General features: G+C 44.2%; 2 protein-coding genes across 2 annotated transcripts in view; both read left to right on the top strand.

Moving 5' to 3' along the window:
- The window catches only part of znf618 (zinc finger protein 618), a gene marked incomplete at its 5' end in the record, with an annotated part of 17132 nt that extends 9021 nt beyond the window's left edge, over positions 1-8111 (top strand). Inside the window, 4 exons of the mRNA XM_027025701.2 lie at positions 37-81; positions 355-432; positions 1085-1204; positions 3931-8111. Coding sequence (XP_026881502.2) covers positions 37-81; positions 355-432; positions 1085-1204; positions 3931-5462 — 1775 coding nt within the window. The remainder of the gene's footprint in view (positions 1-36; positions 82-354; positions 433-1084; positions 1205-3930) is intronic.
- Positions 8112-17141: 9030 nt separating this feature from the next.
- pappaa (pregnancy-associated plasma protein A, pappalysin 1a) overlaps positions 17142-23918 on the top strand; it is a 71421-nt gene continuing 64644 nt past the window's right edge. The window contains exon 1 of the mRNA XM_027025625.2: positions 17142-18087. Coding sequence (XP_026881426.2) covers positions 17694-18087 — 394 coding nt within the window. The 5' untranslated portion in view covers positions 17142-17693. The remainder of the gene's footprint in view (positions 18088-23918) is intronic.

Raw genomic sequence — 23918 nt, forward strand, 5'->3', positions numbered from 1 at the left:
CTCATCCCTGCTTATATATCCTCATTTGGATTGCAGAAACTACAAGTCCCATGATTCCAAGCTCCTTTCCTACATCACAGAGTAAGTATGCTCCTAGGAATTATCCCGGTGATTTTCTTCTCTCCTCTGTATTTTGCCCTCAATTTTCCTGTCATCAGCATGCCCTTATATTTCCATCATAAACTCATCACTTGCCCATTAATGACTCACTGCACGGCTCGGATCACCTCTGCTCGAGGCCTCCATGACCCGCCTCCTTGCCTGTTAAGTGACCTACATTTTTGGGTGCCTTAGCTCGTGTTAGCATTAGTGCGACTGTGTTCTTAAAAAGCGACGGTGGGCCTTGTGTTCTAGAAGCCTACGCCTGCGGATCCTGCGGAATTCAGTTCCAGTTCTACAACAACCTCATGGAGCACATGCAGTCCCACGCGGGTGAGTGTCGCGCACCCCCATGCGCTGTCACCGAGCTCACGGTTCTCCCCCTCGCTGCCTCGTGGCCGAGACCCACCCTGCTCCCTCTAGTAACTTCTGTTTCACAAAGCAGAACCGATCGCCGGTGTCTCTTTGTTTAGACGCATGCGCCGTGTGCACTCAGTGCCCGCCTCGCCAACGTGGAATGTTCCTAGAGTTCATTCTGATCAGATGACAGCGTCTGGAGGAATTTTTTAATCCGTTAAAGAGTTGTAATCTCGCGTGGCATGTCATCGCCTAAGTAAACTGCCATAAGTCATTCTGTGTTCAACATTTCTCACCAACATTCATTGTTCAGTTGAGGATCTCCTGTGAACACCTGTGGTTCCCATGGCTTCACATCGCCAGCGTGGTGTGCTGGAATGAACTTTTGCCTTTGACATACCGGTGACTGCCAGTCTGGAGGCATGAGAGCAGGATACGTTGGCCATGAATTCTAGCGCACCACTCTGACATTAGATGGCATGTTGCTTTTTTTCATTTGTTTTTTGTATCTTTCACTTTCTTGTTCTTTGCGATAATGGAACAAATGGTTTCCAAGACATTTCGGAATATGAAATGTTCAGCATGTTCTTGTGTTTTGTCTTTTCTTTTTCTCTCCTCACTGGTTCAGCGGATAATGAAAATCACAATAAAGAGGACCCTCCTAAGGTCTCCCAGACGCCTGCACCCTCGCAGGAGCAGGCGTGGAAATCCCCGCAGCCTGGGCAGAGGAACCACATTCCATCCTACCGTGAGTACATTGCACCCACAGGCCACCAGTTTCTCCCACTCCGCTTCGCCCTCTCACGGAGGCCCCCTAGCCCAGATCCACACCCTATCTGCCCACCTGGTGTCACATCTGCTCTTATTTGTAGTGTTTTCCACAAAGTATTTCACACTTTAGTGAATACATCAAAACTATGAAGTACATAAAATGAACTCTTTGCATGCTCCTGGCACTCCCTCATTCGGTTTCACGTGGGAACCATCTGCGATCCAACAGTCTGGGGTTCCCACATATGCTGAGCACTGACTGGCTGAGGGACTACAGCTCTAAATGGAAACTAATTATTGGGTGGGTGGGGGTATTTCAGATGTTTCTTTGTGTGTGTTTTGGAAATAAATGAATACTAAGACTATTTAAAATGGTCAAATTTAAGCATAAACCTTTACATAAAAATGAAAAATTAAATATTTCGAACATAATGAAAAACACGTTCACTTTGGGGGTGTCCAAGCCAAAGACTGGTAGGATGTGTCCTTGTGCTTCACACCTCTCAAACCCCATCATGTGCATGTGCCCTTTTCCTGTGGGTGGGTGGGTCGATATAAAGAATATTTACATCTAATCTTGTTCTAGCTACCATCTCTATGCTCCGACACCGTACCCCATCCCACACTACCCTGGGTGTATTCTTCCTGCCTCCTGCCCCTCTCTTTACCATGAGTCAATATCTGTCTTGCTCGTTGCCAAACAGCCAATCCTGAATGTGTCCCAGTCTCTTGCCACACCCCTTATCATCATTCTATATCTGATTGTCCACTGCCACAGTCTAATTTCTGAATATTTTCCTGCCCCCAATGCCACACGCCAATCCTGAATTTATCCCTCCCCCTGCCACACCCCTCATCCTCAGTGCACATCTGCCCGGCCCAGTGTTATGTGCGCCCTTCCTCCTCCATGCTCAGTGTATCGCAACCCTGCTACCCTCATGTACCCTGAGTCCATTTCTATGTTCTACCCATACTCCCATGTGCTTCCAAATCTACACCCTGACATCCTTCTTCAAATAAAAATAGATCTCATAAGTTTACAGCACATCCCATGGAGTCTTTGCCAAGGATATTAGTGATGGTATCGGAGAGACGAGGCTGAATGAATCTGGTGCACGCGTCATCTCCTGCAGACAATTTAGGAATTTTAATAGTGTGACATACATTCATTTCACCTGGCAGAAGTCTGTTGTTTTACAGAATATTTTAGAGCTGTGTTGAACACAATAAGCCACCGTAGATATTAACTGTTTGGAGAGTTTTGAAAAAAGATTTTAATTATTTGAAAGGACATTATTGTACTAGTAACCAACAGGATATCGGATTCCTGATGTGTGATGTGTAATTAAGGATCAGGCCACGGGCTCTAATCAAGGCTTTCATAGTGAATTAGTAATTAAGATGATTTGATTTATTCCAAGTTTTGGCTCCGGTTTGTCTTTTCCATTTTTGGTGAATTTTACGATAAAATTGGATTTCTGGCATGACCCCTTAAGTGTGGAAATGACCTGCCCTAGGTCAGATGTGTGTATCTGAAAAACTATAGTTTGATTCCAAAGCCTTTTTGTCTTGCAAGAATCCTAGAATTCTAGAAAATTCTAGAATCCCTTGTAAGTTAGTAAAATGCAAATCTTTGTAAAAGTAAAGTTTAAAAAAAATTAATTCCAAATTTGGGTTGTACAGAACAAAATAAAGGAAGTATTATACAGTACCCCATCTATATAGATGACATTTGGTTTAATTCTATCCAGCCTGGAAGTCAGCAGTTCTTGTCTGTTCCTTGTCTGTTATCAATGTCTTCTAATTGTATTATTATTGTTATTATTATTATTATTATTATTATTATTAATTGCCGCACGCCAATCAAATCAAAACAATCAAACAAAATGGATAGAGTTAATTCCTAGGAAAAGTGACCTCTGAGCCAACTGGGCTGTCAGATATTCAAGCCTAATCTGTGGCTGTCACTTCATGCTTAGACAGTCTAGTGTGGAGTGGAGTGTGTTATCAGCTGAGTGTTTGCCCACTGCTCAAGCTGGATCAAATTTTGGATCGATATTCCACAGCAGTAGACAAGAGGCTGAGGTCTTTCTTTTGTCACTATGACAGTCAACAGTAAATATTAATCCTAAATTTCAGTCAACTTTGGTCTTTCTAAAAGAAAAAAATATGCCTTTTTGTCAATATAGAACACTGCGTGGCAACTTGAACTTCTCAGCATTACAGTTTTATTTTGTATCTACAACCTTCTAATTTTAACACTTTAACATTTTGTTGTTCTACTGGTTAAAGAATAATATACACTCCTAGAAAACACACAGTTCACACTCACACACATTCAAATTCTAAGATAGATTGTAATATAGCTAGTGTAGAAATTACCCCATTACCCAAATATACCTCAGACATTTCTAGATTTGCCCTAATCTGATTTGTTAGTTATACTTTGACATTTTTTACAACAGAAATTTGCCATCTTGGGTATTGTTACGCAGCAAAATGAGGGCAGCACAGTAAGGCCAAGTAGAGCAGGTGATCCTTGTGGGGTTTTTTGGGGGTAACTGAACATCCAGGGAACGATGAACAGCACTCTGAGTTGGGGTGAGGGTACTTTTAAAATTAATTGAAATAATCCAAATGGAAACTTTTTCCAGCTAAAACCTCTAACCTCTACCCCCTCCCCCCAAACTTTGTTTTTTGCAGAGGGCCGATTACTTCCAGAGAAGGAGCGCCAACAGGTGGCCGAGCGCCTGCTTCGCATGATGTGCACAGATTTGGGTATTTTCAGCGCCTTCAACAGCAAGGACTTCCTCAAACTGGCCCAGACGCTAGTGGACACAGGCTCCCGGCACGGTGCCTACTCCATCCGCGACGCCCTCGGAGACATGAGCTCTCTGGCCCTGAAGCAGCTCCCCCGCATGTACAACCAGGTCAAAGTTAAAGTCACATGCGCACTGGGGTCAAACTCCTCCCTAGGGATTGCCGTGACCTGCCACTCACAGACCATAGGGCCCGACTCCTGTTACGTGCTGACAGCGTTTCAGGTGGAGGGAGCGCGGCTTCGGCGCTATGTGCTGGGCCTTAAGGAGACCTCTCTGAGAGATGGGCCAGAGCATGTGCACCACTGGGTCCAGAACGTCCTTTCGGAGTTCGTAATGTCTGAAATTCGCACGGTGTACGTCACGGAGCCGCGGCTTTCGCTGTTGTCTTTCTGCAGCCGGTCAGGCCTGAGCTTGCGATGCGCAGGGTGCTCGCTGGCGGCCACCGTTCAGGCCGTCCTCGGTCGGCGCAGCCTGCAGGCCCGCGGCCTCCACGAACTGGGGGAGCTCCTGGCCACGTGCCGCGACATTGCCGGAACGACAAGCTTCAACCGCGAGAGCAAAGCCACCGACGAGGCTCCGGCGCCGCCCTGCTGGGATGCCACGGCCGAGGCGCTGCTCAAGGTGCACGAGAACTTCGAGGCCATATGTGAGGCCTACGGTCGCTGCAAGAGCACGGCGCCGCTCCTGCAGGGCCTCAACAAGCACCTCCTCGGCACGCTAGCGTGCCTGCTAGCTCCGCTGCGGCAGGCAGCCCAGGAGCTGGGCGCCGACCGCTGGCCCACACTGCAGCAGGTGCTGCCTGTCTACCTGCGCCTGGAGAAGCTCTTCACCTCCAAGGCCGGAGAGGCGGGTTCCGGCAGCAAGCTCTGCCACTACTTCCTGGAGGCGCTGAAGGAGAACTTCAAAGTGGAGAGAGTCCATCAGGTGGCCATGATCCTGGACCCGCAGCTCAAGCTACGGCCGGTCCCCGGGTACCAGCACGAGGAGATCATCTCCAGGGCATGCGAAATGGCCGCCAGCATGAGGGAACCAGGAAGCGGCGGCTCGTCCGGGATCTCCGGAGACGAAAGGGACATCGACGGGCCTCCCGGACCCAAGCGAGGTCGCATGGACTGCGGGGCGGAGAGGCCGGCGTGCACCGCCGAGGAGCCACAGGTACGGAAGGAGCTGTTCCAGTACCTGGGTGAGCCGCTTTTCCATGCCACAGGCGACCTGTTCCAGTACTGGAGCTCCGTCATGGACAGATACCCCAAGCTCTCTCGGCTGGCGCTGTGGCTACTGGCGGTGCCCTCTGTGGGCGTCCGCGGGGAGTGCATCGGCATCTGTGAGCAGACGCTGGCCATGAAGAAGAAGCGACAGGTCTCGGCCGAAGAGATGAACAAGCTGGTCTTCCTCAAGTGCAATTTTGCCTGAGGCGTTGCAGAGCCACCAGCCAATGGCACCACGGACTGTTAGTGAAAGAGAGTAGTGGATCTAGACACTGGTCTTGAATCACGTCATAGCTTTTTGTCATGGTATACCTAGAATGCAAATTCTGAACCACATGTGTCTAGATCAGTATCATTAAATGAGGCACAGTTAGTGGAGATGCTTTTGATGGACATTGGCAATACTTTATCGGGTGGAGATACAGCCTACACACACCTCAAACCTCAACTTGCCACTGGCAACTCGCAACAGAGAAAAACATACAAAAAAAGCGCGCTCGAAGCTACGCCTGAAATCATGGATATGAGAATTTTTCAATGCTTGAATCATCTACTTTAAACCAAAAGATGGGCTATTACACTGTATGTTTTAGTCTTCAGTTTCTAGGATTTCTCATGTCCAGCCCCACCTGTACTTTCATCCTTTATATGTTGTACCTAGTTTAGACTTTTTTGTGTGTGCCAGCGGAGCATTGAACATATACGTTGCCTTAGTTACTGTACACATGATCTTTTCTGTAAGCTAAGGAGGATTTTTAGACGCCATCTTTTCTCCCCTTTTCTTTAATTTAGCGTTCCTAACTCACGGCACCTGGGTTTGTTTGACTGAATAGTCTGATGTTTTTATCATGTTTTAATAACTCTGCAAATGTGTATTTTTAATGGCTCAAACCAACTACGTTGCTTCAGTTCTGCTGATTTGCATATTCATGAGATTATGCTGATGACCTTGAATATGCATGAGGAATCAAATGCATTAAAAGTTAATTCTACATGTATTAACCCCGCAACTGAAATGCTACATTTTCCACTGTAGAGTCCGCCCTTAACCGATAGGGACATAGCCTGTTACACCACCGTTGACATGGGTGCTGTTCTCAAGGCTTGGTGATTCTTGTGGAGAACTCTCAGTGCTCTTTATGTTTGGACACAGCATACAATACAGGAGCATTTTCTGAAAGTCTTGAGTGCTCGCTGCATTATGGTAAAGGGCGTTGGACGCTGTCGTTGCACCGCCGTTAGGCGGAGGCTGCCGCACTACCCTGCTTTTCCAGGGAATTTGAGGCCAGCCAGGCTCTGTTCTAGGTGTTTGGTGATTGGTTCCCCCGTTTCAGTCTCAAGTCAAGAACTTGTACAAAACACTTGGTGTTCTGCCAGGACTCCCATGACAAATGATTCCATAGAAATAACACTGCTTCACTTTTGCCTTCACATTTGTGTGCACATTTTTCCTCTGTGATGTTTTCTCTTCGTAGCATGAGGAATTGATTCGTTCGCCACTTTTTATTCAGCAGGTGCCTGGCCAGAGCTTTTAGTCATCTTTAAAGAACATTTGTTTTAATGTTATGGAAGCTTCAGTCATGTTTGCAAAAGATTGGCAGTTGTAAGAATGGTCTCTCTGTTCTTCGTGAACTGCACTATAATATATCCACTCTTAATAAGACACCGTTACAGATAACAATATTCTTATACTGTTCTTAAAGCCATTGTGGAGAAAAAAAATTCCATTCTGACATTCCTGATGTCAAAAGTCAAGCTCAGACAGGTCTACAAATTGGTGGGAGAAAAAACTTGGTTTAATGATCTGTTTTAATTCAGGATATACTAGTCCTGTTTGGCAGCTATGTTGTTATTGTTTTGATGTATTCTGCAGTTGTTTTGTGGGAAGCTGTTGTTCTGTCATTGATGCACTGGATTTCTTTATTATGTGTTGCTTTTGTTTTCTGTATCTTTTTTTGCTGTTTTTTTTTTTTGTTTTTTTTTGTTTGTTTTTTTAAGAACAGGCCCTGTTTTTTTGGGGGGGGGGGGGTTTACATGCATCTTCATTCTAAAACACTAAAAACCTTGAATTTGTTTTACATCACTCATGTCCAAATGGATCGTGGTGTTTATAGTGTTTATTGTGCCAGTTAAGGAACAAGTGAAAGTGATCCACATGACTCCTGAGTTGGCCTTTAAGATGGAAAAAAAAGAAAAGTTCAACAAGTTTGTCACAGAGAGACTTTAATATTTTTGTGTGTCTTGTAATGCGTTGTACACTCCTGTCTCAAAGAGTAGAACTTATAAAGATGTGCATGCAGACTAAATAAGCCTGTTTTTGATCTATACTGCTTAGACATAACTTTTCCAAGACCTCTAGACCTAGAGTCAAACTAGATGACGTCCATTCCTCTGTGTGCGCGCGTGCATGTGCGCGTCATAGCCACAAGAGGGTGCAAGTGTCTCAAAATACCGAGCTCGTGCTTTGGAGGGAGTTGCAGATCGTCATACCTCTTTTTCTACACACAGCTTTCACAGTGTTCAACAACGAACTGTACACTCTCTGAAGATGTTTGTTTTCTGGTTTTACATACTTAAGAGAATACATGTTTGTTTCGGTTACTGCGCTCTTGTTTTAGGGGTAACGGGGAGATGTTTGTTAAAGTAATACAAAGTGTTCTTGTACAGCATAGATTGAGTTTCCAGCGATATACTCACACTTGCAATATTTAAAAAATACTCACCCTTATTTATGGACCCATCATTTTAGTTTATGCTTTTTGTTGACTGCAAAGAGCAGATGGTTGCTTTCCTTTGTCTGTGATTTTGTGTATTGAGTTGTTTTGAGCAGTAGATCTAATTTATACTTTTTTTAGCATCATATATATATATATATATATATATATATATATATATATATATAATATGGATAATGATAGAAATTTAACTCATTACTGATCATCACCAGTACACAGTGCTGTGACCCGTCCTCAGAAGCTAACTACTCGCTACAGTATATACTGTGTGAATAAAAATTGATACAAGAGCTTTGTATTGCTTTGTTTTCTGAGTTAGAATGGTGTGTGTGTGTGTGTGTGTGTGTGTCTCGCTCTCTGTGTGTGAGAGAGAGAGAGACACACAGACAGAATTCTCATTTACATCAATGCGGGTTTTGCAGATTTGGAAATTTACCTGCCTCTTCTTCAGTCTGACCCCAGTCCCTGCTATATGCAGTAATTTGACAGAACTAAAGTGAGAGTGGAAAACACAGTAAGGACAATGGCGAGTGAGAGTGACAGGGACGAGTGCACGGTGCTTCCCTCAAGCGGTTGCGGCAGAAGCACGGGGTGTCATGTGCTCGCTCTCTCTCTCTTTCTCTCACACTCACACACCCCTTACACAGCCCCAGAGCAGCTGTGGCCTGCAGCTCTTCACACCAGCCCTAGCTCCTCGTCGTCGGCCTCGGGTCTTGCCCCTGACCTGGCCTCTCCTACATACACGCATGCTCACTCCATTCCTCTTGATCAAGGTGAGGTTTTCCGCACAGTTAGGAGAAAGAGACCGGATGCGTAGTATGTTTTTGTTCGGCGTGTAAACACTGCGGTGGACGCCGTGTGCTCCAGGCAGACGGCAGCGATGTGAATGGCATTTCTGTCAAGAGTGAGCGTCTGTTTTGTTTTTTTTCCCCCTGGAACGCCAGAATACTCCCACTGGGTCACGGGAAAGGGGAGCCGAGATGATCTTGTGCACTCCAGTCTGGGGGCACTGATTTCAAAGTATGTAAACGTCCCGGCGCAGTAACATTCCAGCACAGCTGTCAGCGTCAGCTAAGCTTAATAACTCATCATAATTTTCTCGTAAAATCGTTGGATTAAAAGACCATCAAGTGTCATTAACAACTCAGTGCAGTATAAACACGGAAAAAGCAAACTGCAAAGGTCATTGCTCTATGTGCTCATCCTGTTTATTCCTAAAGAACAGCATTTCAAATCATTTAGTTTCAAAAACAAACCAAATCAACTAGGTTCAGCTCTTGTGTTACACGGTGCATTAAAGTGAGAAATCGTTTTTTACTCGGAACTACAATTTTTATGAAGCTCCTAGAGAAACTGGCAAAATCACACTAGGTGGCATCCTAGGACGTTTTGGTGTTTGCAGGCAGAGGCTATGTTGGGGGTGGACCGTGCACTGATCACCTGGCTTTGATGTCTCCATGTTTGCGGGACGCACAGCTGGCACCGCTGCTCACGCCGTCAGCGGCATGACGTGCTCGTTAAAAAAGGAAAGGAAAGAAAAGGAAAAAGAATCTATAACCAGCTTCCGTGTAGCGTCTGTCCGGGAACCTTTGGTGCGCATGCGAGCGGCGCTTCAAACCACAGCCCTCACCGAGGACGGGAGCGAGCGTTTTGGTGCCTCGCCGGGCACAGCTGATTTATCTTACATGTCCGGGCTTTTAGTCAGATCAGCTAGCTGCTCTGATGAGTATAGGAGAAAACCCCCTGCTTCGTGCTACAACAGTTAATGGAGTCTCCCTTCTATAAGCACAGTTGGCCGAAATGAGCTAAATTCTGTCCCAAAATGGGCCCTAACCCTTCGAATGTGTTTATGTTGCTGCCATATTAGCTCTCCACATCATCATTCGTGTCGTTTAAATGTTCATCTATCATATCTGCTCACATGTCAGAATACTGAAAAGATCACAAGGAACATGTAGCGATCAGACATTACGATAAACTGGCCAACCCACTAACTACAGGTGATTACATCATTTTTGGATTCCTGCTCCAGATTTGAAAATGCTTTAAATCCTGCTTTAAAGCCCCCAGTAACCCCCTTTTTTAGCATGATTAGTGTTTTAAAATATGTTTTCTGGTTTTTATTGAATAAAATGTCTCTGTAATGCATTCCGACTACCGTGTGCGGCCTGCGCCTCACCCTGGATTCCTGCGTAGCGTCGGCCAGGCGCTGCTCGTGATCTCTTTACCACACCGTTTTGAGAGGGAGGACGTCGCTCTCCAGCCACTTTCACCCCGCGAAAGGCAGTTTAAATCACACACACACACACACACACACACACACAAGGTCAAAACCAGAGAGACCTGCGAAAGGGATCTCCATTATTCTCCACACTGAAGGTTGGTTTGGTTTGGAGAGAAGAAATGATTTTGTCAAAGATTGAATGGTTTATTTCCTTAGACGATAGTGGTGGAGTCATATTGTGCTGTCCTTGGTGTTTGGCTGTTGGAGGGAGTATCTTCGCAATCAAAAAAAGGTGTGCTTGTCTGATGTTTATTCTCTTACAAAAAGTCTTTTATACAGAAAATAATAGTAATAGAAAGTCAAAAGGACTGGACTCTGACAGCTCCTGAAATCTAATTTCATTACTACTACACAATTCAATAAAATGAATGATTGAGAGCTTTTATAAACATCACATATAAGATATTTCTATAAAAAATCCTTACTGAAAGAGTGATGTTCTGTAACTACTTGATGAGTGCATAGCTATTAATGTAAGTGCTGTTGGTTGTGAATCAGGTTTGTGCTACACAGCCCTCCTAAGAGCGTGTGGAAACTGATCATGGGACAACTTGCTTTATTCCCCGCATGTCATGATTTGTGTTCTTTTTTGCCTCCTGAATCTGTTTGGCTCTGACAAGTGACCACTGTTCATGACTGAACACTGATAACGGGGTTTCAATCTTTTTTTTTAATTCTCAATTCTTATTTCTTTCTTTTTACTTTTGTGTGTCGTGTCCTCTGTTTGACTTATGTCTGTGGGTCTGGGGCTTTAGCAGTGAGATCTGGTCCTGAGGAGAAGACCCCGGAGACAGAACCCTGCAGACAGACTTTAGTGAGGATAACATACAGTGCAGTCTGTGCTGCGAAAGAAGCGATGACTTCCACATTCACCTTCATGGATTCTGGAACCGTCGGAAAACCTTATTAGTCAGGCGCAAAGCAATGGTTTCCTCTTCAGTTTGCAAAGACATTCATTCAACACACTCTATGGTATGTAGCATAGGTGCACTGGACTTCAAAGCAAGCTGGTGATCAGGTGACACAACATCTGGAGTAAAAGACACTGCCACTAGCCAAATGACTAAATGTGCAACAGAAATATGGAGCGATCAATAAATACATGTATGTAAACGTCAGTGCCAATTTTCCTGCTTGGTCTGGGGTCAGGGGAGGTGATGGAAAGCCTGTTGGGTTCTCTGGCGAAAGCTGAAATTTCTGAATAATGTTTCTTTTCTCTACCCAGATGCAGGGTATGATCTTGTAAGATAACCCACGATGCTGTCCTGACTTCTGTAGCACTCACCGCTAATGTTTTCCCCTCTGTGGAGAGCTTGTCTTTCACAAGAGGAATTCACTGGTGTGTTACCTAACTGCAACTCGCAGATCAGCTCGTTGTGCAGTGCAGAGCGTTTGAAAGGTTGTGGGATAGCTTTCAGAAGATTGTGTGATAACATTTGTAAGGTTTGGGACAGTGTTTGTAAGGTTCTGGCATAGTGTTTGTGACCTTCTCACCTCATTGTGGTGAGTCACTAAAATCCATAAGCAGATAGAAAGCACAGTAATTGGGTTTAATTGAGAGTTTTATTGCTTTAAACACGTGATGTCTGGGGATTTTATAGTCTCTCTCTCTCTCCCCCCTTCTTTCTCTCTCCCTCACACACAAACCCACACCATATTCAGCTCAAATTTAAATGAAAGTCTAGTTGAATTGTTCCCCACACTTCACTCCAGGAAGTCATTAAGGCCCTTAACACAGTCAAATAAGTCATTCATCTAATAGGCTACAGCCCTAGACTAAGATCTCCCAACATCAAATTGCATAAAACTAGTCTTAGTCTGAGTTTAGAAAATGGGTCTGTTGAACACGGCCTACCTCCTAGAGCTGTAACACTGAACTGAGAAATATTTTAATCGACGTGTGTGTTGGGATCCAGACTTGCTAAATTGTCAGCAAATCCATGTGGATTTATGCAGGCACATCAGTGCGTTAGTACTTATTACAAGTTAGTTAATGACACACTAATCACTTCCATGTGGATGTGCCAATAACCAGAGAAAGCCTGTGCTAAAGCATGCCTGTTGTAGTGCTAATTACAATTTACAACTTGCTTACTGCATTTAATGCTTAGTTGCATGTTGTGCTATATGTGTGAATATAATTACACTATAAAAGTTCATTTTTCCCAGTCAATGTCTCTACTGGAACTTGACAAGCAAATGACTATAGCTGCTTTAATTATAGTTCCAAATAAGGCTAATGTTTTGTTTTGTTTTTCTGAAATTGTCCAGCAATATATAAAAAGCAACTAAGCAAGTAGGTAAATAAACAAACAAACAAGGTAAGTAAATATATATTAAAAATCCAGTGTGACGTTTTGGAGGAGAGGTGTCAGTGATAGACAATAAAAAAAACAACAAAGGCAAACAGAAGCAAGCTGAGAGCAAAAATGTATCAGAAACATGAAACCCAAACAAAAGGTGAACAGAGGAACACAAGAGACTGAATCGTCCTGGACTTTATAGGTTTGCACGACGTGTTTTCATACAGAAAAAGGTCAACGTGAAGCACTGAGGGGATCGGCCTTAAATAGAGACAATGGAATGAGGTGCTGGTGAGTATGACAATTAATAAATGGGTGACTGTGAAGGTGGAAAGTGGTTGCGTGTTGTGATTGGTGGAGGGAGTGGAGATTGACAGGTTGGAAGTGTCTGATTGGCTGGAGGAGGGTGACTGGGATTGTGTGGGTGATAAGTTGGGTTGTGGATGGAGAGTGACAGCCAGCAAGTGTATTTGTTGAGGCTCCGAGCAAAGCTAGATAAATGATTGTGTTTACATCTCTAAAAGTATAATTATTGCAGTGCTAATGATGCTGTATCTGCTAACTCTAAAGATGCCAGATTGAGCTCTGTGGTGGGAGTCTTGAGTTTGGCAGTAAAAAAAAAAAGTCACTGTCAGGGCCAGACAACATTGCTGCTTCAGCAGACTAAGGTATTTTAATAGCTGGCAAAGTTTTTATTTCTGGTTTAACATTAAAAAAAACAAAAAACAAAAAACAGAAAAACAAAAAAACATGCACATCAAAACTCATACTTTCTGCATGTACTGCATAAACTTCCTAAGTGTTTCAAGGTGTTCACCACCAGATTATAGCTGTGGTGGATAATGATTTATTATTCATCATTCTATAAAACATTGCAGTATGTTAGGAATTCTGTTAAAGTAGGGGATATACTTTACAGTTTCATTGCTAGCTCATCTTAGCTTTAGCTGAGCATTCAGTTTACTTCAGTTCAGCTTTATTGTTCTAACCTGCCTCTCAGCAACCAGACAACAGCCTTTCATCAACCAGACAACAGCCTTTCAGCAACCAGACAACAGCCTCTAAGGGAACAGGGAACAGCCTCTCAGCAACCAGACAACAGCCTTTCAGCAACCAGACAACAGCCTCTCAGGGAACAGGGAACAGCCTCTCAGCAACCAGGGAACAGCCTGATGAATGTTGCCTACCCTAACAGACTAAAAATTTAAACAGCTGTAAATCTCCATTGGGTAAGTAATGTAACTCTCCAAAATGAAAAGTTTTCTAGGGAGATTATTTTCCTTAATTAAGATCCTTTTTAGTTGAGTTGAAATGGTTTCTTTATACATATACCATTCTCATCTTGTTTCCTGTTCACACTTCACACATCTGTCCAGGAGATTTGCATTTTGCATGTGTACTGTTATGGCAATTTCCCCCATGGTTAAACAGTACTTTAAAATAACATCCAAGATCAAGACAGCACGCAAGCAAAGCAACCTTCTTGGTGTATCGCCTACTTTCATGTGTATTTCTAGGTGAAGGTGAGGCCATGTTCTTTAAAGCTCTAGTGTTCACCTTGTGCCTCGGTCAGTTTACCGTTTGCTTGTTACACTGCCTGCTGGCACAAAGAGTAATGAGCACTTATGTACAGCATCCATATCTTAAGCATATATGTACAATGACCTCACACTACCCCTAACAACATTGCCTCTGTTTGCAAATACCATGTGGTGGTCTCTCTCTCTCTCTCTCTCTCTCTCTCTCTCTCTCTCTCTCAATATTATTCTCACTTCCCCCCTTAATCTCCTCTCTGTCTAAATCCAGGTAAAAAATTTTTTTAAATCCCTCAAAGTGATGCTTCAAGGATTATTGTGTAGCTTCCCAATGAAAATTAAGCTTTGTCCAAAAGCTGTTGGTGCAGTCCCTGGCTGTTTTTAGTAGTACAGTGGCCCCTGTAACTGTTTTGCTCTAGTAAGGACTAAGATCAGAGTCTAAGGAAGACACTACTGAATCGAGGTCACAGGTCACAGCACAATGGTCATTTCTAACTGGACACTGTACCTCATTTGGATTTGTGCGTCCGCCCCCGACCACTCTTGCTGCCATGAGAGGAGAGCAGACTGGCTTTGTTTAATGGGGGAGCCACATTCACTGAATACTTGCCCATGTCTACTCATTTCCTTCCTTCATTCTCTCTGTCTCTTGTTTATCTGTCTTTTATTCCCCTGTAATGAGGAGGTTTCATCAGGATGCGGGGACGAGTCGCAGACACAAGAACATACGCTTATTTGCGTGTAACGTATAACGCTTAGCACGCAGGCTAACGGGGTTAAACACTGACAACACAAACGTGGAAACGACAGACTTTTGTACGTGTATGATAACGACACAATGAGGAGCAGGTGTGAGACACAGGGAGGGCGTGGCCACATTGACGAACACACGCACACGCGCGCGCGCGAGGAGACGTTCGGGGGCAGGGGCTGTACCGTGATGTCCCCCTTCTTCCTCTCTTTGCTATCTTTTTCTATATTTGGAGTATCACACTGTAAAACAGCGCATTTTAATAAAAAGAGGAATAATATATATATATATATATATATATATAACTACCAAATGTTTGAGTAACTTAAGATATTAAATTAACACTAACTCTAAAATAAATTAATTGTGTAAATTGTGTAAATTGTGTAATTGAGTAAAATAAAAATGTTGGCATATCTCTAAGTACATTTAAAGGTATTATAATTGTATTATAATTGTATTTTATTCACTGTATCTTTTTCTTTATGAGCTATTACAAAAAACATCCTAAATTCATTGGCCAGTAATGGCTTAAATATTTTGTATTAGCATCAGATTGTTTTCCCACACCTTTTAATATTTCCCAGTTTAGTAAACTATTTATACTCAAATGTCTGAGTTATTAACTTAAATGGTTTAAGGCAATTGGTTTCCTCAACCCGTGTGAGTTGACTTTTTTTTTAACTGCACTTGTGTGTATCTCACATTTTGATTAATTTAACCACTTTACCACAATTCTTTCCTAATCCAGAATTTATTATAGAAATGTCTGAGGCTGAGACCTGTGGTGATATTAGGCATGAGATGACACAGTTTTCCCAGCATTTTGAGCAAATTCGGGCAAACTGAGTCATGCTGGCACTGAGCTCATGATGTTACGCTATGTTTGATAAAGCGGAGAAGGACACCCACATTCAAACCACCTGCCGCTTCATTTAATGTGAACACACGGTTTGTAAGACGCCCAGCTTGGAGCTACAGTAAGGATGATTCTACTACCTGAGACTGGTTAGGTTTTTCAAGGTCCCACAGACATGCTGTTTTTCCCACATTTCTTAGACCTGAGAGGAGAAACGGGAGAGACAGCACTGTCTCATTCTGATCCGTTTACAGCATGGACATTACCTAACCAGGACCTAGTGTGATATTTTATGATATTAACCATAGACTGACTAATCGTATGTGCAATTTAGCTTTAGAATTAGACTTTTCATGGCCAGTCAAGCACCAGTGATGCCGATAGGTGATATTTAACTGCTGTAACAATAGAGATTCCCAAATAAAGTATTTATATAAGACCATATCCACCCTGAAGTACAACACAAAGTGGTAAAGTGCAGTGTGTGGATTTGGCACTGCAATGTGACAAATCTGGAGCAAATATTTAACTTTGGTTTAGGGCACTTTTCCGTTAGCGAACTATTTTCTGCTGTCTTTGTGTTCCTTTGTACCAAACAAGCAGAGAACAGAAGATACCACATTCCCCACAGTTTTTCTATACACAGAGGTCATGTAAAGGAGTTAAAGGCCATGTAAAATATTTACAGGTACATGGGAGTAGGCATTTTGGTCACTGTGCAACAGTGTGGTATACTAATTCAGATTCTTTTGTCTTTATTGTTAAAATGAATGTAGTCTAAGTAAGAGAAGAGACTAGGTTACTGTAAAAAAGGTCCATTACATTAAACATAGCGTAATCCAAGTAGTCTGATTTTAATTTAACTGCTGCAGCCCAACTTTTGGATGCGTTTAAATCTGCAAAGCACTGTAGAGGTTGTCGGAGTGGGCCACCTCAAAGCAAAGCTCGTGTTTACGGCCAAACGCTCGACCCTCACGCTGCACACAGTGACCAGCCCTAACGCACGAGGACGAGTGCAACGCCTGGAATGAATTGGATTGTTTAAATACTAGCCGCTAGAGGGATACACGCGCTCCACTCCAAACACCACCCAACAGTTGGAGGCTCGGAGAAAATGTTCCTGCCGTCAGTGGTTACCTGTGACTTCCCCCTTCACCAAAGAAGAGGAGGGAAAGAAAAAAAAAAAAGAGAAACCCTCTGCGATCGAAACATGGGTTGTCTGCTGCCGTCTGAAAAAGAATCGCACCGAAACTGCTCTTAAAGCGAACGTCAACCCCTCTGCCGCTCTCCTCCGCTTCGGGTCAATCAATGAGGATTCGCGATGCTTACTTCTGCAGCGCTCTCCTGTCGCCTTACCAGATGATTTCGTGCATTTCAACTTTTTAATTAGCAGACAACTTTAGGGAATGCGGCTTGGCAGCTTTTTAGAAATATGAAAGCTCGCGCGGTTTTGACACGTCTTTTGCACACGCGTGGCATTTTAAACATTGTTTTGCGAGTAGGATAAGGGAGTGAAGAGGGGTGATAGGCGCTTGGCGGATAACTGGGGTTTCTTCAGATAATTTCACCTTGAATCGAAGGGAAATGAGGGGGCATTATTCAGGTCCCCGCGCTGATTGATTACTTATTAGTCATCCTCTTTGGATCCTGGGTCCATTGAAAAGACAACGCGGAACACGCAAATGAATCAACTACTGCTGTTGTCCTTCAAACCTACCAGAAGACTTACTTTTGCCTAAAGAAGGGGGTAAGAATGGTCGCGGCTTAACATTATAGGGGGACACAACAGCATCGATTCATGAGTTCGTTTAGCGCGAACCCTCGCCTTGACAAGCGTGTTTAAAAGCAAAAAAAAAGGAAGAAAAACGGACTTTGGGAGCTCAAACAGAATATTGTATCCGGCACATTACAAAGTCACTTGGTTGTTTTATTCGTTGTTCTTCGAGATTTTGTCAGTGGGGAAAAAAATATGAAAGTTTGGACTTTTCTGCCCTGGCTCCCTTGCCTTTTCGTACTCGCCCTGTGCGTTGGGTCAGAGTGCGGGACTGTCTGGAAGAAGGGGCGATCTAAAAGGGAGCTGGTGAAAATAAAGGAAGCCAAAGCGACCTTCCCAGGGGCTTGTGCCACACGCCTGCCTCGGGGCAAGCGCTCCGTACCCGGCTTAGATCGGCGGCTTCCCCGCCAACGTCGTCGCTCCTCTCAAGGTGAAGACAGCGGTTCTGGACAGGGAAACGCGGTTTATTTTACCGGCAGGGGAGACCAACTACGGCTAAAGCCAGGTGTGGAGATTCCGAGGGGGAATTTTACTCTTGACATGTGGGTCAAGCCAGAGGGCGGCCAGCGCTCGCCTACCGTTATCGCAGGTATGTGTCAACTCAAACTGGAACGTTCTCGTAGCGTAATGAATGAGTGGCTGTCAGAAAAAGCGCCCTCGGTGTTAATTTGGTGTTTCGGTAGGAGTTCGTTGATTGAAGGTGCTGCTTTTGACAGAAGCTCGCACGAGTAACCCAACGACTAATGTCAGAAAACCACCTCGGGGCTGGACGCGTGTTTGATCATGACGAAAACTTTGTGCGCGTAAAACGCCGCTACAAATGTAATCCAGATGAGGAGTCAAATCTCGGTTCATGAGATGGGTCAATTCCTCTGATTGAGGTAATCACAGACATGACAGCAATGGAAGTGCATAATCTGAGAATAACCTACTTCATGGCAGCGCTTTCGGGTTGGTATCTTATACTTATAGGCTACTGGTTGTATGCAGAAACACCGGGGACATAATGTAGATGAAGGGTACCTTTGCAGTAATCGTGACGACTCCCAAATGCTTACAAAGCCACACGTACCTAGTACCGCACTATTTAAGTGCATAACTTACATACTGACAATGCAATTTATTTGAGTTTTATTCAGTAAGTGTAGCACCGTTAGTGAGATATTTTACCGGAGACAGCTGACATTCAGTAATCTGAATAAGTTTGCAAGCCGAGAGAAAAGGCTAGTTTGCAAGGGTTTTCCCTTGCATTTCGGTTTGCGCGTCTGAGTTACACGAGCCCGTCCCGCCCCTATGAAATGCAGAAACTTTCGCATGCCACATACAACCTTGCACCGCGAAAGAAAGGGAGAGCTTCCAAACTCCCCAAAGACCCTCAAGCTCACACCCATTTTTCCCCTTTAATAAAAAAAGGAGGAGAAATATTGTTTGACGTGTACGGCTCTTTCCGAGCCGTGCGTTCGGGAACACACTCGCTGCGACGTGCGCAGTCCTGTAAATCGCATGGCTTCGTACTTTCGCCGTCGCTCTTACCGGAACGAAAAGGCTCGTGCTGTACTCTTAGGCTCGCGCCCCTGACAATAACTCCGCGATGTTCTTACGCACGCGAGCGTGCGTTTCTTCGCGTGAGGAGTGAGCGGGATTCCTCCGTGAATCCATTCCCGGGTCCACCGACAGAGAGCGTATAGCCCTCACAACGCAGGCATCTGTTTGCGAGCCGCAAGCTGAAAAGAGCTGGCTTTGACTTTGAGATGCCTTTTTGTCATACACACACACGCGCTCTCGGGTGCACTGATATGAAGGTATTCTGCAAACGACGCGTCGGTTTGTGATACCCGAAATAGACACGAGGCCGATCTGGATACAACATCTCGCCTGCTCGCGCTTCTCATAACGATGACATCATCTGTTTCAAAGTTACAGCAGCCCGTGGCTCGGAACAGTAGCGTAGTCTACGTCTGCGAACATCTTTTGCACAGAGTTGGACCAGGCTTGTTCGTTAGAGTGGGGGGAAATTCGTTCAAAGATATTCACGGTTACAAAGTCGCCGTAGGCGTTTAAAGAGCATTGAGTTACACATTTTGTCGCATAGGCTTGTCCTTTATAAAGCGATCTAGATGCATTACACATCAGCCTTTGTCATGTAACGGCGTGTACGTATTTTTGCGCCGTGTCATTGAATATTTGTGGTGCTTTTAAAAAGCGCTTCCAGTACGAAAGCAACGCCCCCGGGAAAATGTGGCAATACTTACTCTCTTAAATTTAATTCATCTCTGCAAATGAAGGCACAAGGCGGTTAGCATCCGGCTGTTTTGAGAGAAGCTAGCGCGTGTTTTCTGCAGCTGTTTGCCTGCTTGTTGTTTTGCGTGGTGTCAACGTCAAGACTCCTGTTGTTTTTCTTCAACGGGGTATCATCTTTATGTTTCATAATGGCGCAGCAGTGAGGAATGGGATATTCTTAGCAGACTGTCTACAGTACACGTCACGAAATTTAAACATCTAAAACTGAGCAAAGTGGCTGCCCCCAGCACCTGGGATACCGGCATGTTGGATTAACACAAATGTTCGCAAATCTGGGCCAGATTATATTAAGAACAGTCTAAACAAGCGCTGTGAAAGCTCTCGTGGGTCTAAGACAGGACAGCTCAGTTTAATACATCCAGAAAAGAATATTGGTAATGCCATAAACATAGTTACCTTTTGTGAGTCTGTGATCTATATTGCTAGTCTGAAACTATTGCGTGACCATCTGACCTCCGTGATGTAGATTAGAGTGGCATGAACCTGTAGCCTGAAGGATTAGTTCTGTTGTGGATGCATCCACTGTTGGGTGCAGCACTAGCAGGGCCCAGACAGACCACAAAATACAGTGACTTCAGGACCTTGAACAGCTCTGCGGCGATGCTTGCCTGTCTGCAGGGAGACAGCGAGCGATTCGGAGCCTTTTCTTTGGATTTCTGCTTACGGATGGCAACTGGTCAGCAACTATGAACAGAATGCAGTCTTGTTTAATTACATGCCGAGGTCTTTACACAGGAACAGTCGCCGCAGAGGAAAGCACGTGCCTGTCGTGTCAGCTGTCCGCTTGAAGCCGTGATGTGGGAGGCTCCTACAGTTTTCCTTCGGTGTCATTGCTTGTGAGCTGACACAAGAGATGGATCTGAGGCCCAGGCAATGTGGTTTCCCCTACACTGAGCTTCTCAGCAATCATGATTTAAAGCAAAATGAAAAAAAAAAACCCACAACTTTATTACAATTATTAATTTGGGGGGTTTAAGGGTAAGCTAACAAGCTCAGTGCAAGGGAGGCAGACGACTAAAGATTCTGATGGTTTAGCAACAACAGACCATGTGTTTTAGACTCTGGTTCCTTCTTTAGGTCAAGGGTCATTGAGAGTCTTGCTTTTATATGTTTACTGGTTACTTTGGGTAATATTGCTACACAAGATTGTAATTCATGTATTGCTGTTATATCACATCATAAAGGTGGCAACTACTTGAAAGAGAACATGGTAATAGTTCATTACCAAATTATTAGGTAACCAGGGCAATAAAACTTTTATTTTAAAACTTATTTCTTACTGCCCTGTACTAAGACTTATATGTATGTTATACATATTATGAAGTTCTGTTACCATAACTTGAACTCATAACCTTTTGTCAGGTCACCTTGATTGAGCATTGTTGTTCCGATAATATAAATTGGCATTTTACATTCTTGGGCTTCCTGAGCCCAAAATGTTAGGGATGCTTGTTTAAGTTTAAATAAATAATTTGTCTTAATCAGGCTACGAAATACATAATCATAAATTGAAGCGCTAATATGATAAGATAAGCAAAATATATCTACTTAAGGTAGCAACCACACCTGAACTCAAACGCAGGTCTTTCAGGTGACAAATATGTGCTCTAACCACTAGACCAAAAACCTGGTTCTCTGGCACAGCTGCCAAAACACACATTTACCATCCCGAGTCACAGGCATTTTTTAATTAGGTTTAGTGTCACAAGCAATTTCTTGCAAAATCTTGTGGAGCAATAGCAGACGTGTCATCTTTACAGCTTCAGCCTGGAGGGCTTCACTTGCTTCACTTCTGAGCCTGCAAACATTCACCACTTCACCTCTGAGACTGCAAACATTCACCACTTCACCTCTGAGACTGCAAACATTCACCACTTCACCTCTGAGCCTGCAAACATTCACCACTTCACATCTGAGACTGCATACATTCACCACTTCACCTCTGAGCCTGCAAACATTCACCACTTCACATCTGAGACTGCAAACATTCACCACTTCACCTCTGAGCCTGCAAACATTCACCACTTCACCTCTGAGACTGCAAACATTCACCACTTCACCTCTGAGACTGCATACATTCACCACTTCACCTCTGAGCCTGCAAACATTCACCACTTCACCTCTGAGACTGCAAACATTCACCACTTCACCTCTGAGCCTGCAAACATTCACCACTTCACCTCTGAGACTGCATACATTCACCACTTCACCTCTGAGACTGCAAACATTCACCACTTCACCTCTGAGACTGCATACCTTCACCACTTCACCTCTGACACTGCATACATTCACCACTTCACCTTTGAGACTGCATACATTCACCACTTCACCTCTGAGACTGCATACCTTCACCACTTCACCTCTGAAACTGCATACATTCACCACTTCACCACTCAGACTGCATACATTCACCACTTCACCACTCAGACTGCATACATTCACCACTGAGACTGCATACATTTACCACTTCACCACTGAGACTACATACCTTCACCAGTTCACCTCTGAGACTGCATACATTCACCACTGAGACTGCATACATTCACCACTTCACCACTGAGACTGCATACCTTCACCACTGAGACTGCATACATTCACCACTGAGACTGCATACTTTCACCACTTCACCACTGAGACTGCATACATTCACCACTTCACCACTCAGACTGCATACGTTCACCACTTCACCACTGAGACGACATACCTTCACCACTGAGACTGCATACATTCACCACTTTACCACTCAGACTGCATAGATTCACCACTTCACTGAAACTGCATACATTCACCGCTGAGACTGCATACATTCACCACTTTACCAATCAGACTGCATAGATTCACCACTTCACCACTGAGACTGCATAGCTTCACCAGTTCACCACTGAGACTGCATACCTTCACCACTGAGACTGCATACATTCATAACTGAGACTGCATACCTTCACCACTTCACCGCTGAGACTGCATACATTCACCACTTTACCACTCAGACTGCATAGATTTACCACTTGACCACTGAGACTACATAGCTTCACCATTTCACCTCTGAGACTGCATACCTTCACCACTTCACCACTGAGACTGCATACATTCACCACTGAGACTGCATACATTCATCACTGAGACTGCATACCTTCACCACTTAACCACTGAGACTGCATACATTCACCACTTCACCACTGAGACTGCATACATTCATCACTCAGACTGCATACCTTCACCACTTCACCACTGAGACTGCATACCTTCACTACTTCACCACTCAGACTGAGTACATTCACTACTACTGAGACTGCATACATTCACCACTTCACCACTGAGACTGCATACATTCACCACTTCACCACTGAGACTGCATACATTCAGGATTGTTCCACTCCAGAGCTTCAGTCTCTGTTTCTCACCAGGTCTGCTAAAGGCTCGTATCCCATTCATTACTCAAAAATACAAAGAAAAAAAGCATGTTCTTGTCTTTGAACCCAAAAAGAGCCATTTTGAGCTCTTGAACTTGTATGCAAATAACTGTATATGTGTGTGTGTGTGTGTGTGTGTGTGTGTTAGCTGCGCGGAATGGTTTGTCTGGAAAAATGTAATGTGTTAGATTAATTGAGCGTGGCAGACTTCTGACATGTGTTTACATACTGGGCCCTACAGGCATTTTAGCACACCTTTTAGTTTGAGTGTGCACACTGACAGATGGCAGGCTTTTTGCGCAGTGTCGTGGCGAGCCTGTAATGTTTAACAGGACTGACCCCCACTTTGGCCTCGCCTGCTCCAACAGAACTGGTTCTTTTGATGTTGGCCTAGAGAGAACATTCTCCCATATTCAGAATCCTGAAAGACGGGGAAAGATGTAGGGAGATGGTAAATGATTGCCGAAACAGAGTTATCTTCCAGTGATGCAGGATAATTGCTTTGCTTTGTCTTTTTCTCTTTCTCACTCTCTTTCTCTCATTCTCGCTCTCTCTCTCACTCTCCCACACACACTCACTCTCTCTCTCTCTCTCTCTCTCTCTCTCTCTCTCTCTCTCTCACACACACACACACACGCACACACACACACACACACACACACACACACACACACACACACACACACACACACACGGAAATGCAAAC

This window comes from Electrophorus electricus, chromosome 6, assembly GCF_013358815.1.
Source record: "Electrophorus electricus isolate fEleEle1 chromosome 6, fEleEle1.pri, whole genome shotgun sequence".
NCBI classification, from domain to species: Eukaryota; Metazoa; Chordata; class Actinopteri; order Gymnotiformes; family Gymnotidae; genus Electrophorus; species Electrophorus electricus.